The sequence below is a fragment of the Acromyrmex echinatior genome, chromosome 14 (assembly GCF_024713525.1).
Source record: "Acromyrmex echinatior isolate Ae372 chromosome 14, ASM2471352v2, whole genome shotgun sequence".
Lineage (NCBI taxonomy): Eukaryota > Metazoa > Arthropoda > Insecta > Hymenoptera > Formicidae > Acromyrmex > Acromyrmex echinatior.
Window position 1 is genome coordinate 9738604 of NC_141865.1, and position 13934 is coordinate 9752537.

Genomic DNA, 13934 nt, shown 5'->3' on the forward strand with positions numbered 1-13934 from the left:
ACCATTGACGCGTCACCTGCTGTCTGGGCTGTCCCTGCTGACAGTGCTGCTGACCTGCACCGACGAGATAATATCAACGATACATCCATACAAACTTGCATAGCCGTATACATATGCATAAATAAAAATAACCAATCGCATTTCTCTTATAAAGACGCACGTAAAATGTGATTGGATAATTTTCTTTGTGCATACGTTTATGCGGCTATGCAAGTTTTGTGTGGATATACCCTAAAGACGGTCACTTCTATAGGCAAAGTTTCGTGATTATAAATTCGTAATTTTTTTATTATTATATAAATGCTGTATAAATATAGACACGCATACTTTTAATGCTATAATATCTTATTATACATATATATATTACCGAAAAATTACAATTTTGAACTAGTTGTTTATGAGAAAATTATCGATCGTTCTGTTTTTATCTGAATTGTTTACAATTGCATGCAGGAGTAAAGAGAAGGTCGATAGTTATGTTTCTCATCACCGCGCGTCTCGATTCTTGTCGAGAGCCGATATCTATCGACTCTTCGAATTGAATCGTCGTTCGTCGTAGCGGCGAACATCTGGGCAATGGCCGACGCGGCGTGGCGCGGCGCGAGGGGCGGAATCAAGAAATATGATTTATGTGATGTGGATTGTTTGTTGACGTTCGTCAATTCACATCAATTCACGTCAATTGATGTGTGAGCTGCAGCGTGGGCGAGTGCCAACTCACGTTGCAACGTGCACTTTGCACTTGGTCCCGAGTCCCGAGCAAAGAGATTGGAGAGAAAATAGACAGATTAGAAAATAAGGACGCTATGGAGGAGAGAAATTGCGAACGTCGTTCTTTCCATCTCGCCAGCGTGTTTCCAGGTATCCATTTCGACGTTGACATCACTGACCTGCCGACAGACACTCCCCGTATCTCCAGACTGGATGTCTTCTTGCTGGCTTGCTCCATAGTAATGCATGTCGTCGACATGGGTTTCGATTATAATATCGCTATCCAATATTACCTGGGTGCTAAAGTAACGTATTTTGCTTGGACAATGTGCCTCATACTTGTTCCCTCTCTGATCAATGTTGTTATCAGCAGGAGGATGCAACTTCAAGATAAACAAGTGAAGTACTACATATAGCTATACTAAGTTTAACTCGATTAATTTATTTCTGTCAATTTCAATATGCGTGCGTGCGTGCGTGCGTGCGTGCGTGCGTGCGTGCGTGCGTGTGTGTGTGTGTGTGTGTGTGTGTGTGTGTGTGTGTGTGTATACGTACATAACATAGTATGTTCTTTGATATAGATAAGTTCCAGTACATCGAATGAGTATAAAACGACACATTTGTTGATTAAAAATGGATTGTATTGTACAATCGCTGTTTTTTTGCAATTGGCGCCAGTTATACATTACTGGGAAACCCTGAAGTGTGCATTAAAAGCACGTAAATGCAAGAAATCCGAGGATCGTATCAATGAAAGGAGATATTACTTAAGGATGCTCAAAGAAGATCAAGATGTTGCCTTGTTAAGAGTATTTGAATGTTTCTTGGAAGCTGCACCGCAACAAATCCTACAGCTAACTCTGATGCTAAAGCATTACCACAATGAAATTAATTTTGAATGTATATCTATACTTTGTGTATATCTATACTTTGTGGAATATATTTATACTCGATCAATCTCACACATTGTAAAGTTACTAAAGATTTAGCACAATTGACAATGAAGAAAAAAATAGCTTTAAAAACCTAGTTTCATATTCCAACTTGTTGTCAAATAATTTTAGCTTTTTCAATCATCTTGGCATAGAATCAAAAATTTTTATTTATACATTGCAAACATGTACTGTAATAGATCGATATTATCAAGCGACTCTTTTAACATGCTTTTCATATTATTTTTCAGTTGTACATCAAGTAGCTAGTATTGTCAGCTCGCTTGCAAGCATGGGTTGGGCAATGGCCAGTTATCATCGTAGCATTCGATTAGCTCAACAAAATAAATTGAATATTGGTGTTGTAGGAACCGTGCTACAATTTCTGTGGCACTTTAGCATTACAGGTACATATTCAACAATCAACAGATGAAATGATATTCCAATTGAGACATGTATTTTAGAAAAAAAATCATTGATTATATATAATTGATTATGATGATTACAGTGGCAAGAATCTTATCTCTCAGTATTATTGCAAGCGTCTGGCCTCTATATACTATAATCGGTTGCCTAATACATTGGGTAATCATGACCATATGGATTTTGATCAATTCTCATGGAATATTAGAGTTTTGCCGAGCTTATGATCGCCCACCACATATGCTGCCAACATTTAAAGAACGCATTTATTCTAGCTTATTTGCCATAGTTATTGGCATAGTTTACATTTTCATATATTTAAATACTGTAGATTGCAATACATTTTGGAAACATCTATGTTTCTATATGCTCTGTTTTGCAGAAAACATTACTTCAAGTCTATTGTGGAGATATACCTGTCCTCCTGAAGTTACAGAGGCTTGGTATTTTAACATATTCTTTATTACTTGCATCGTTTCCTTTTTGCTAGGAATTATAGCAATGATAATATATTATACTAGATTTCACCCTTCGAAAAAGCAACGTGTTTCAAATTCACTTCAAGCCATGTAATCATGAATCTCTATTTTTTACTTTAAGGAGATTAAATTAATTTTGCATTATAATTTACAAAGTATCTTTCGAGATACACATTATGTATCTCGAAAAAAAAAGAATCTCGATATTAAAATTCATATATATATATATATATATATATATATGTGTGTGTGTATATATAAGCAATGCCACATTTTGACTAAATCTGCAACATATAGTTTTAAGATGTCTCATAGACTGCGCAGAAATGTAAGTACATGGCTGTGTTATCAATAGAAACCAACTAGATATTGTCTTTTATATTGAAATCTTTAATAAGAATCTTTTTTTTACACTTTTTCAATTTAAACTGTAAGAAATATTTCTCAGGGATAAATAATTTATATGTTATATCCAATATATAATGCTGCTTGCAAATTTTTAATGAAAAACGTTAGATACATGTTATGTGATATTGATGCTGAAGACTGTACTTTTTTACAATAAAAGAATAAATTTCTGAATATTTAAAATAAAAAAAGAACAAAAATATTTTTTAAATTATTTTAAATTATTTTAATGTATTTATAAAAAAATTTTTTTCCTGGTGTAGAAAGATTACATTGGCAAGGATTTTATGATTTAACTTTGAAATAACAAAAAAAATAGTACTCTATAATACACACGCGCACACAGAGTAATTATAAATATTAGGTGTTGGAATTAATTCGTAGCGTTTTTTAATGAAAGAATGTTATTTATTTCACATGAGCATTAAAAAATACATTAATGAAAGTACTTCCCATCACTTGTAAAACGCTACGAATTAATTCCAACACCTAATATATACTTTTACATAAGATATAAAAGTAATAATAAAAACATAATTTCAATTGTGTGGAATTAAATTAACAGAACATTGTGATACAATAGTATTCTATAATATAACTAAAGAATATCATAAAATATAAATGAATTATATATAGAAATTAAGTATCATATATAAAACAGAATGTATGTACATGTCGATGCATATATTAGGTGTTGGAATTAATTCGTAGCGTTTTACAAGTGATGGGAAGTACTTTCATTAATGTATTTTTTAATGCTCATGTGAAATAAATAACATTCTTTCATTAAAAAACGCTACGAATTAATTCCAACACCTAATATATTCGTAGTTGTTTGAAATAATACAAAAATGTAGGAATAATTAATAATATTTATTTAGAATTTATTACTAAATTGATTTGCAAAAGTACCACAAAATATGAAGTGCTAAAGAAAACGGTACGAAAATTCTTAAAGTTCCACTAAACCAACTTGGAAATAAAATGCTGCATTATACCAATAATCAAGTTTTATTCTTTCATTCCTTAATTGAATAATTATTAAAATCAAACGTAATACGTGGAATAAGTTAATAATTATTAATCGATAAAATTACTAAGGGAATAAATTTGAATTTTGCAATGTACTTCTGCATTATTATCATCCTTTAGATATCAATCAACTGGATTTTGCACTACTATCAATATAAATTCCTTGTCTGGTGCGACCATAATTTCATGCTTTTTGCTACGGATGCGCAGGAAAGTTAAATCATTGGTCGGATCCAGATCGCGCACAACAGAGCGGGCTTTATCTGATAATTGACTTATCAAACCTGCGTACTGAACTGTCGTAGTGTTGTCTAATGTTGATTTTATTGGAATACCTGAAAATCAAAATTCAGTAAGAATTTCCTGGCAATCACAAATAGATGATTTCATGTTTTTAAATATAAAATTAAATACCTTCCGCGTTTACCACTATTGTTCCAACTACTCCCTTATGAGATTGAATCCGTTTCATAGTTTCTTCGACCTCTTGCGCCTGAAAATGTACGCATTTCGTAAACAATTATCCAATTCGTGCGAAATTACGGAATTATGTATATGTATGTACCATTTTGTAGAATGAGAGAGAGAGAGAGAGATACAGTTGTGAGATCCCTTGAAAAACGATGCTATCACAATTTGCAACAAATTAACCAATTATTGAGGACTCAGGATAATTTGTGTGTCTACCGTGTCGCAGAATTTATCCTCTTTTCTCGTGGCTTCCTTTAAGGAAAAACGCCACTCTTTTATGCGAAATTACGTATAATTAATGCATATATTTCATAAATATATTAAATGTACGTACGAGAGAATAAACCTGGGAGAGAGAGAGAAGATATGAGGGCCTTTTTCCTGTAATTGCAAAATGCCCAGCGCATTATCGCCCTCTGAAGAAGTGGATGTCAACTACACAACGATTTCATTCCACTTTTTTGCGGTGTACCCATCTGTGATGGAAATAAATCGTCGAAATCATTTAAATCTCTATTAATTTGAAAGATTTTAGTGTATTATTTCAACGATTTTAATGATTTATTTCATCAGGAGCACCACAAAGAAGTGGATATTATTGTGTAATTGACATCCACTTTTTCAGAGGGCAAGACATTGGCTGCGTTTAGTAAAAAACAGCTTTGCAATTGTAAAATTCTTCAATATTATTGGTGTTGCCCTTTGAATTCCTCATTGGATCTAAATGCATCAACCAATCATATTCAAGAATTTTACAAGCTGCAAAGTTGTTTTCTCTGTTGAACGCAGCCATTGTGGAGAACGTACAGCCATTGTGGAGAATGTTCCGATAAATTAAGACACAATACATACTTACAATAAACAAAATAATATTTTTATTCTGCGAATAATTTACAAACAGACTCGGCTTGGTAACTTTTAATCTTTATATGTCAACAAAAAAATATCTACCGATCTTTTTAAAAAAAAAACGGTCTCTGTCTAAAATATACAGACAGTATAAAACTATGTCTAATTTTTAACGCAAGATTATCAAACTTAAACTTCTAGTAAAACTAGGGATGCCACAACATTTTGCGGTTACATTACAGAAAAAAGCCCACCTCCCTCCCGGTCCTACGCCGATCAACGTGCATTTAAGCCTGATGTCCACGATGCTAGAAATCGGTCCGAGATCTCGGACAAAGAAAAAATTAACAAATCATATTGGAACAATTTAAACACATGACCATTGCGATTGGTCAATTCTTTTTTCATCCGGATCGATTTCTAACATTATGGGCACAAGGCTTTAGGCCGTAATCATACAACAGGTAGAGAGAAACTTGAGTGGTCATTCTAGAGCATTATAATTTAGGTATTTGTATCTGCCATTTTTAATCTCTTCCCTACTCCTTGTTCTCTCATCAATCTTCTCATGCTCGTATTCATAAGCCTTATATTTAAGGCTTTCTTAGATTTATCTTTAGATACTGTACGAATTATTTCATTGGCTGCTGAGCATCTAAAGATAAATTTAAGGAAGCCTTAAGTACAAGGTCTGAATATGAATACGGGCCTTAGTTTAGCGGCGGAGTGGACAGAGAGAGGAGAGGAGAGAAAGAGAGAGAGAGAGAGAGAGAGAGGGTGAAAGAGAGATAGAGAAAGATTGAGGAAAGAATACACTAAAAACGGCGGATGCAAATACTCATATTATAGTGCCAAAGTTATGCCACGAATTTAGCTGTTACTTTAAAGTCACTAGATTAACAAAGTACTGTAAATTGCCGCAATTTAACTCCATGATACGCGGTTATTCAAAACTTTAGCCTCTTTTGCTGCGGTTTTTGCAATTTTCAACATAGCAACCGGGCATTTTCTATAATAACAGAATCAGGTTCTTCTTCTTCTTCCAGACCCCTGTGGATTTCCAAGTCTTTTAACATAATCAATGAAGGTTAGGATAGCACTTCGATGCTATTATGGCTCCAAATGCTAATTCAGTGAATTTTCTCATCGCGATACTTTGTTAATTTAATGACTTTACTGTTATTTTATTTTAAAACACCTCTATGTTCACAAAATGTGGACATTTAATTATGTAGTCAATGCCCAAGATCCGGTCGATAATGTCCACGATTTTTTGGTTGTATTGTTTACTATGTTCACGAATTTTGATAGATAGACAATGACGAACAATCAATCTGTCGGCGCTTGTAACAAGTCTTGTTACAAGACAACTTAAGGGCTCTGCATAATAAAAGGAATAGACAACAGAGAACAGAACATAAGAATTTCGACCTAATCTGTCGTAATCTGTAAAAATTTACCAATCACCTTCGAGTATTCTCTTTTAATCGAATGAGAGGGGAATATTTGACTGGTAATTAGTATTGGCAATGTTTTCAATACAAAGATATATAGCGTTAACATTAAAATAATGATCTGTAAAAATTCGCCTTCCTACTTCGTGGTTCGTATTCAGAACGCACTTTTATCGATAAATTATAGCATGTTAGCGCGCTAACATCGTTGTAAGCGCATTTTGAATACGGGCCCACATTTATAACGTCCATTATAAATAAATTTAAGATTGTTCCACCAGAGAAATATATGTTTATTATTAGTATCTTCAAGAACTGCAATTAAACGAATATAAATTCAAAAGTGTATATATAATTTATTTATCAATAATTATTAGCACTTTCGAGTGTAGTGGGTCTGAATCCAACCCAATTTGATTAATCCATATGTGACTCGAAAGTATGGGTGTGAGCACAAGAATTGTTCTAACCCTTATTTAGAGACTTAAGTTGTAGACGTAAGTAACACTCAAGTTTTGGCGTATGACATACGATTTATTGCTGTCTTTTAAAGACACGACAATAAGTCGTACGTCATACGTGAAAGTTTGTGCGTTACTTATGTCTACAATTCAAGTCTAAGTAGGTATTACGATAATTCTTGTGCTCAGACTCTATCATGGTCTCGTGCAACCAGAAATCAAAGTAAAACACATGATGTGATCGATCCGGTTAGATTAGGTTAAGTTAGGTTAGGTTAAAATCCACTGCACTTGAAAATACTACATACATATATGTATAATATTAAAATAACTGCTTTCGTAAACAGTTGGAGAACAAGGAGAAATATAAATTGTTTATGATCAGAATTATGTTTTTCAGCTAAATATTTCTCTCGAGTAACTAATACAATAGTTGAAAAAAAAGTTGGTCACGTGATAAATTCAAATGTACTTTCTGACGATGAGAACACATTACGCACGGGATAGGATAGAACAGGATTTGTAAGCATTTGTCAATATAACCGAACAATAAAATCCGTGCCAGCGTATTTCGGTAGATTGAGATTATACTGAGATTCCAACTTCTCAGGCACAAATCGTCCACCCAGATAGTGGAATTCTCCGTCGAACTTTGACGCACACATTTTTGGTGCCGTTAGAGATATCAACATTTGTGGCTTTATGCCACCATCCTCAGGTGGGCCTCTCTCGACATCCCAGCCCGATGGTATATCCACGCTGCAAATAGGCACGCTTGTGCTTTTCAACATGTCGATGATATGAACAAACGGCTCTCTAACTGGTGGTCTGAAACTGAATCCCAGAAGAGCATCCACTACAATCGCATATTTGTGCAAAAAAACTGTCGAGTCTGCAGTTGCTTCCTCTATGCGCTGATTTTCCAGTACAAGTACACCATTCTCGACGCATTGATGCAACAGCCTTTGGTATAGTTCGTTATTCGTCCTCTTTGGATAATAGATTTCTGGCGAGTATCCAAAGAGCTTTAAGTGCCTCGCGCAAACTAGGCCGTCACCACCGTTGTTGCCAGGCCCACAGCACACCAATACTCGGTTAGAGGATGCGTCCTTCGAGTCCAACGACAACGGGTAAGATCTCGCAATCGCAACGGCGCAGCTTTGCCCGGCTAGCTCCATTAACTGATCTACGCTAAATTTATACTTCTCGAACAGATCTTTGTCAACGTTAATAGCTTCCGACTGATTTAAATATTTGACCATTCTGTTGTATTTTCTTCTTGCAAGCAGGACAAACGATGATTTGTCAATCACAGACTTACAGATCTTGATCCCCTTGATGCTTTGCGATTTCAGAGTGCACGGTACGAATTGTAACATCTATTGACAACGAAATCGTTCGTGAGTTTATCTTTGCAATGTGAATTACCTACTAGTTGTCTATCTTTTGCTTATCACTGCTTATTTCGCTGCATATACAATCATAGATTGTATAAGCATAAGAATATAAAAGCATAAGATTGTATAATAATAAGAATTAGGTAGTAAGTTCGTGCTATCAAGCGATAGCGACAGTGTAACAACAACAACAACAACAACAACACGTGGCATCATCTGGCGGAATTCTTTTGAAATCTCGCTCGACTTACGACTTATGACTAGTCGATGATGTAAACGACGACAATATTGAATGTAGAGTAGGTACTAGGTATTAGATACTAGGTCGTTTTACTCATCGTTCAAAGGATGTAGCATTTATATCGTATGTATGTACATACATGTATGAAAAATTTATTAATTTTACAAGAATGTCTATGAATGATAATCGGCTCTACGCGGTAAATGACATATGTAACAGAATGTCTAAGGAATTTGTAACCGTCGATGGCAATGTGAGGAAGATTCAGAAAGAGACCCTAACTCCTTACAAAGTGGCAACTGTTATTCTAATTAAAGAATACTGTAACGATACCACGAAAGGTATGCTTTTATTATGTGACATTTTATTTGTGTCTATATAAATTTGTTACATCAACTTTGTATTCCTTTGCACAAACTTAATCTTTGACAATTTCTAGTGATCATGGAGAGACGTAACTTTTGTTTAGCATCGTTAAAGTTAATTCAGGTAACTATTTTACACATTAAGGAAAAAGAGAGAGAGGCATATTTTGGATTGGATATAAGATGATTATTTTTTAAGTCGGCAGACATGGAGTTGGATGCTCTGCTGAATATGTTATACGAGCCAGAATATGCCCTACATCGGTTTGCGGATCGACTGGAAATAAATCTGGATGCTATACATGAGAAAGGAATCGATCAGCTGTTAGATTTATTTGATAATCTTCGACGATTAATGGAATCCAAGGATCATGCGTTATCTTTACCAGCATTAAGTAGAAATTCTGTTCTTGGATTGTACGTTCGTAGGATGCTCATTTTCTTTGAAAAATTAGCCTTCGATCAAGTGGTTGCTCTCTACAACGATATGGAGAAATATGTCGTGAAAAAAATCGATAGTCTGGAGAATTCTGACATTTCAATCTCCAAGCAAGAGGATTTTTTTGGTCCGGATAAGTAAGTTTTAGAATAGAACATTATATATAATGTAATGTTACAAGTATTTACAAGTAGGATATTTTGTCAATGTCAATACTTTTTATAGTAAAGCAAAAACAATTTGGGGTGGAAGACAAGCGGAATTACTCGTGGCGCAACAAGCGCATGCTTTACAAACTGACGAGCATAAAGCACTGCCACCAATGGAGCTGCGAGTTCTCGTAAAAGATCTTCTAAAGTCTAATCCTTACAATGCAGATGCAGTGAGTGTCCAATAGAATATATATGTGAATTATTAGATAAATGTGAAATAAATGTCTTTTTGCAGCTCAACAGATTTGCCTTTATTCCAGCATTACCTCAGTTATCTAAACTGCATCCGCGTCAATGATTTTTGTGGGGCGATAGACAGTCTCTATCACTGTTTCGATAGACTGGCACCTCTGGAGAACCGATCCACACCCGAGGATCGATCTCGTACCTTCCGTTACGCGGCACTCAACTTGGCCGTTTTACATGCCCAGTTTAACCATAAGTAATCTATTTTGTCTACTTATCTTAAATCTAAGCTCTCTTAACTCTTTGTCTATCCTCTAATCTATTTAACAATCAAAACCTGTAGTAGTTTATATGTATGTATATATGTATGTACGTATGTACGTATGTACGTATGTACGTATGTACGTACGTATGTACGTATGTACGTACGTATGTACGTACGTACGTACGTACGTACTTGTACACAGCGTTATAAATTTGTTTCAACCAAGTAATTTTCGTGGCTTTCTTGAAAAGGGAAGTAGCACAGTACGCTTTGAAAGAAGCTATTAAATTAGCTCAGGAAGCCGGAGACAACGTGTGTTTGCAGCTTGCGCATTCTTGGATGTCCTACTTAATCAGTAAAGAGAACAAAAAGTAAGTCAATATAATGAGAGATTCTTCATCTTTTCGTCACTTACACAGATATATTACAGTTAAAATCTAATCTTTTTTAAAATGTGTATAATTTTACATTAAAATTACCTTCTTAAACCGATCGATAAAGAAATCTCGATATACATATAGGAATCACGTTGTGATCAAGATGTTGTATAGGTTTTCTTTTATTTAAATAATTAACTTTTTGTTATATTATTTTATTATGCATATATATATATATATATATATATATATATATATATATATATATATATATATATATTTGCGTTATTCCTTTCTTAGAGGATCTCTGATAGAACGCTCGGTTGGCAAAGCAAGTCTACTCGGAATTACACATACGACAGGCTTAAGTCTCATTTCACACGCGCATAGTTACGCCTTAGAAGCCAAAAATCCTCCTCAAGTATTCGAGGTGCGTAGTAAAGAGTAATTATTCAATTTGACACATTGTACAAATTTATATTAATAATAAATTTACAATTTATATTTCAATATAGATATTGATGAAATCGGACATGCTAAACTGCCAGCATTCAATGTCCGACTTGATGTCTATCACTTTTGCGGAGAAATCGGCGTTGTGGGCGTACTATGGCAAAATGGAAATGGCCTCCCTTTGCGGCCAGTTACTACTTCTCCACAATACAGGTGATAAGAAGCAGCATATGTTCAATGGACCATCCACGTGCCAGGCAATCGTCACTGTCGCCAATATGTTGATCGAGTTTGGTGAATACGCTCTCGCTGACATTGTATTGGCACATGCCAAGGAAAGATTCCCCAACAGTCCTTGTAACAAGGTATGTTGTTTCACAAATGAAATATGAAAATTATTCAAATAAAATCTTTTCTCCACGAAAAATTTCTGAATTTTGAAGAGTATTTGAAAAAGAAAGATTTTCCTTTTTTTTCTTTGATTTTCTATTCGTAATTCAGTTTATTGCTTCGTAGATCTGGATGTTGAGCGAACAATTGCATATATTGACGCAACTGCTGCGACAAGAGAAATGGGGCGAGGCAGAAGCAGTAGCTAGGAATATCTCCAGCTTGGATCAGCTGGAATCCAAACTCAGGTACAAAGAGTTTATTTTACGAGCGCGCATGTGCCAAAGAAAAATATATAATTGTTCTTGTATTTGTGAGAAAATGTGCATTCCTGCAATCTAAATCTGAAATTTCTAGGTTGGTAGAAGTTTGCCTGGCAAAAGGCGATTTTCCGAAAGGACTAGAGCACATTGGCGCTATCGAGGAGCATCCGCACGTGACTCCGCCATATGTGATACGTGCCGCGCTTCTTTCTAGTCAGATAACATGTGCCTCCTCCTTGCCAGACAACGGGACAGCAATCGCTACTAATTGCATAATGCGTCTTTGTTCAGCCTTGGAATTGGCTGCACAGAATCATTTGTCATACTACAAGGCGCTTGTCAAGATGCACCTTGCCAATATACAAGTGAGTTTTAATTCTCTTTATGAGAGAATATATGAGTGTATATAATTCAATCGACTAAAATACATCCCCACTTGTATGTATTAATCCAGTTGTTAATGGGTCTGCCTGTGTTGGCTTTGAACTCGGTGAAGAACGCTATCCCCACAGTCTTGGGTCACGGTGGCTGTTACGATCAAGGCAGGGCATTCATGTTATATGGCAAATGTCTGATAGCTTCAGCATCAGAGAAACCTTTTGAAGCTCGAAAAAAGATGATTCTCGGCGGAATAAAATCCCTGTCGAAGGCACAGGAGCTCTTCACAAAAGTTAATGCTATCGCCAAAGTTAAGAGTATCGTGCATCTGCAAGCAGTTTTTTATAACGAGATTAACTTCCTGCCTGAACGAAACCAGTGCGCTTTCGAGTTTCGCCAAATGGATGAACAGTATCTAATGACTCCTACCGATCAATTTTTGTATTAAAATTGTAGTAAAAGTATGGTTTTGTATAATGTATACGTTGTATATGTGGAAAAGAAACAATGGAAAAGAAAGCATAAATTTAGATTAATTTGTTTGTCCCTACAGCACAAAAGTTGCAGCAATAATGCATGTTGCAGCAATATTGCAATGTTATTACAGCGATATTGCTGCAAATTCTGTGCTGTATAGGTACTCTACTAAAGTCTGTTTTATATTCATCTTTTACTGCGAAAGAGTAAGATTTGACATATATTTATTAAATTAATTATTAATTTGAGTTACTTCAAATGCAGTGAATTCGATTGCATTCAATCAGTGTACATAAAATAATTATTGTATACATAAAATAATTATTGTATAATGTAAAAACGTAAAAATACGTGTGTTTAAATATATTATATTATAAATGTAGAAATAAATTTTTAATACACTTTATTGTACGCTATTGGAACATTACAAATGCATATTTTGTACAATTTATTAATTAAATGAAAATCAATCAATGGGATTAAGCATAGTGAAAACTGAAAAATGCTACATTAGTACCATTTGGTCAAAGTGATTCTTCGTACCTAATAATTTTACAATTTATACAATTTCAAGCTGATTGTGCATCCATTATTATTCGTCAGTTTTGAAACACTACTGTTCTAAATCGAAGCTGCAGGACTAGTAATATCACACAAATAAAATTAAAAACAATTTAATATTATTGCTGCAAATATGCATCTTGGCTGTTAATGAGCTTCAACAAATAATTGGCGCATAGTTAGCTCGAACTGGAAATTGTATAAATTCAGAAGAAATATTATTGGGCACAAAAAGAACGAAAGAATAGTCTTGACTGAATACGGAGAGTGTTTTATAATTCAAAATATTTTTATTTCATTTTAATTCGAATTAAATCAGTAATGATACGCTCGCTGGATGACTACTAATGTGTCCAACCAAATTCGTTTAATTAATTAGAGCTGCATATAGACGAGATTTCGCGGACACTCGACACAGGTGTGTTGCGTTAAACGAGAATATTATGTTACCGAATATGTACCGCGCAAAAACATTGCTGATTGCTGATTGCCGATTGCTGATTGCGGTGCGCGTAACAAAGAAAAGTGGAAATACTGGAATCTGTAATAGTTATGTGTGGAATACGTACGAGTGTGAACGAGTAGCACTCTATTACAGATAACTATTACAGATTCCAGTATTTCCTTTCGAAAGACTCGAAAGAAGTAGAAACGCACCGATGCGATGTGATGTACATACATGCTACATAGTACGTACTTGGTGGCGCTGC

The 13934-nt window shown here is 34.8% G+C and overlaps 4 protein-coding genes across 7 annotated transcripts; 2 read left to right on the plus strand and 2 right to left on the minus strand.

Annotated features, from left to right (window-relative positions):
- Window positions 1-509: 509 nt before the first annotated feature.
- On the plus strand, window positions 510-3153 carry LOC105148887 (XK-related protein 6). The gene is made up of 4 exons (XM_011060914.2): window positions 510-1109; window positions 1293-1611; window positions 1895-2050; window positions 2152-3153. Exons 1-4 carry the CDS (start codon window positions 807-809, stop codon window positions 2637-2639), a joined length of 1266 nt encoding a protein of 421 aa, XP_011059216.1. The 5' UTR covers window positions 510-806; the 3' UTR covers window positions 2640-3153.
- A 792-nt stretch (window positions 3154-3945) lies between these two features.
- Window positions 3946-4844, minus strand: robl (dynein light chain roadblock). The gene is made up of 3 exons (XM_087413577.1): window positions 4551-4844; window positions 4400-4478; window positions 3946-4320 (listed from the first exon to the last, which is right to left on the minus strand). The coding sequence occupies exons 1-3, from the start codon at window positions 4551-4553 to the stop codon at window positions 4109-4111; spliced, it is 294 nt and encodes a 97-aa protein (XP_087269703.1). The 5' UTR covers window positions 4554-4844; the 3' UTR covers window positions 3946-4108.
- A 2184-nt stretch (window positions 4845-7028) lies between these two features.
- Window positions 7029-8599, minus strand: Naxe (NAD(P)HX epimerase). The gene has a single exon (XM_011060920.2). The coding sequence runs from the start codon at window positions 8597-8599 to the stop codon at window positions 7754-7756; it is 846 nt and encodes a 281-aa protein (XP_011059222.1). The 3' UTR covers window positions 7029-7753.
- ida (anaphase promoting complex subunit 5 ida) lies at window positions 8237-13336 on the plus strand. 4 transcript variants are annotated; one of them, XM_087413574.1, is made up of 12 exons: window positions 8237-8350; window positions 9078-9199; window positions 9298-9347; window positions 9423-9799; window positions 9888-10044; window positions 10135-10316; window positions 10577-10696; window positions 11003-11132; window positions 11218-11520; window positions 11672-11793; window positions 11903-12173; window positions 12263-13336. In XM_087413574.1, the coding sequence occupies exons 2-12, from the start codon at window positions 9079-9081 to the stop codon at window positions 12632-12634; spliced, it is 2205 nt and encodes a 734-aa protein (XP_087269700.1). In that variant the 5' UTR covers window positions 8237-8350; window position 9078; the 3' UTR covers window positions 12635-13336. The 4 variants fall into 4 exon arrangements, with proteins under 4 accessions (XP_087269700.1, XP_087269699.1, XP_087269698.1 ...); XM_087413573.1 differs by lacking the exon at window positions 8237-8350 and adding an exon at window positions 8700-8985; XM_087413572.1 differs by lacking the exon at window positions 8237-8350 and adding an exon at window positions 8700-8916 and having other exon boundaries at window positions 9027-9199.
- The last annotated feature ends 598 nt before the right edge of the window (window positions 13337-13934 follow it).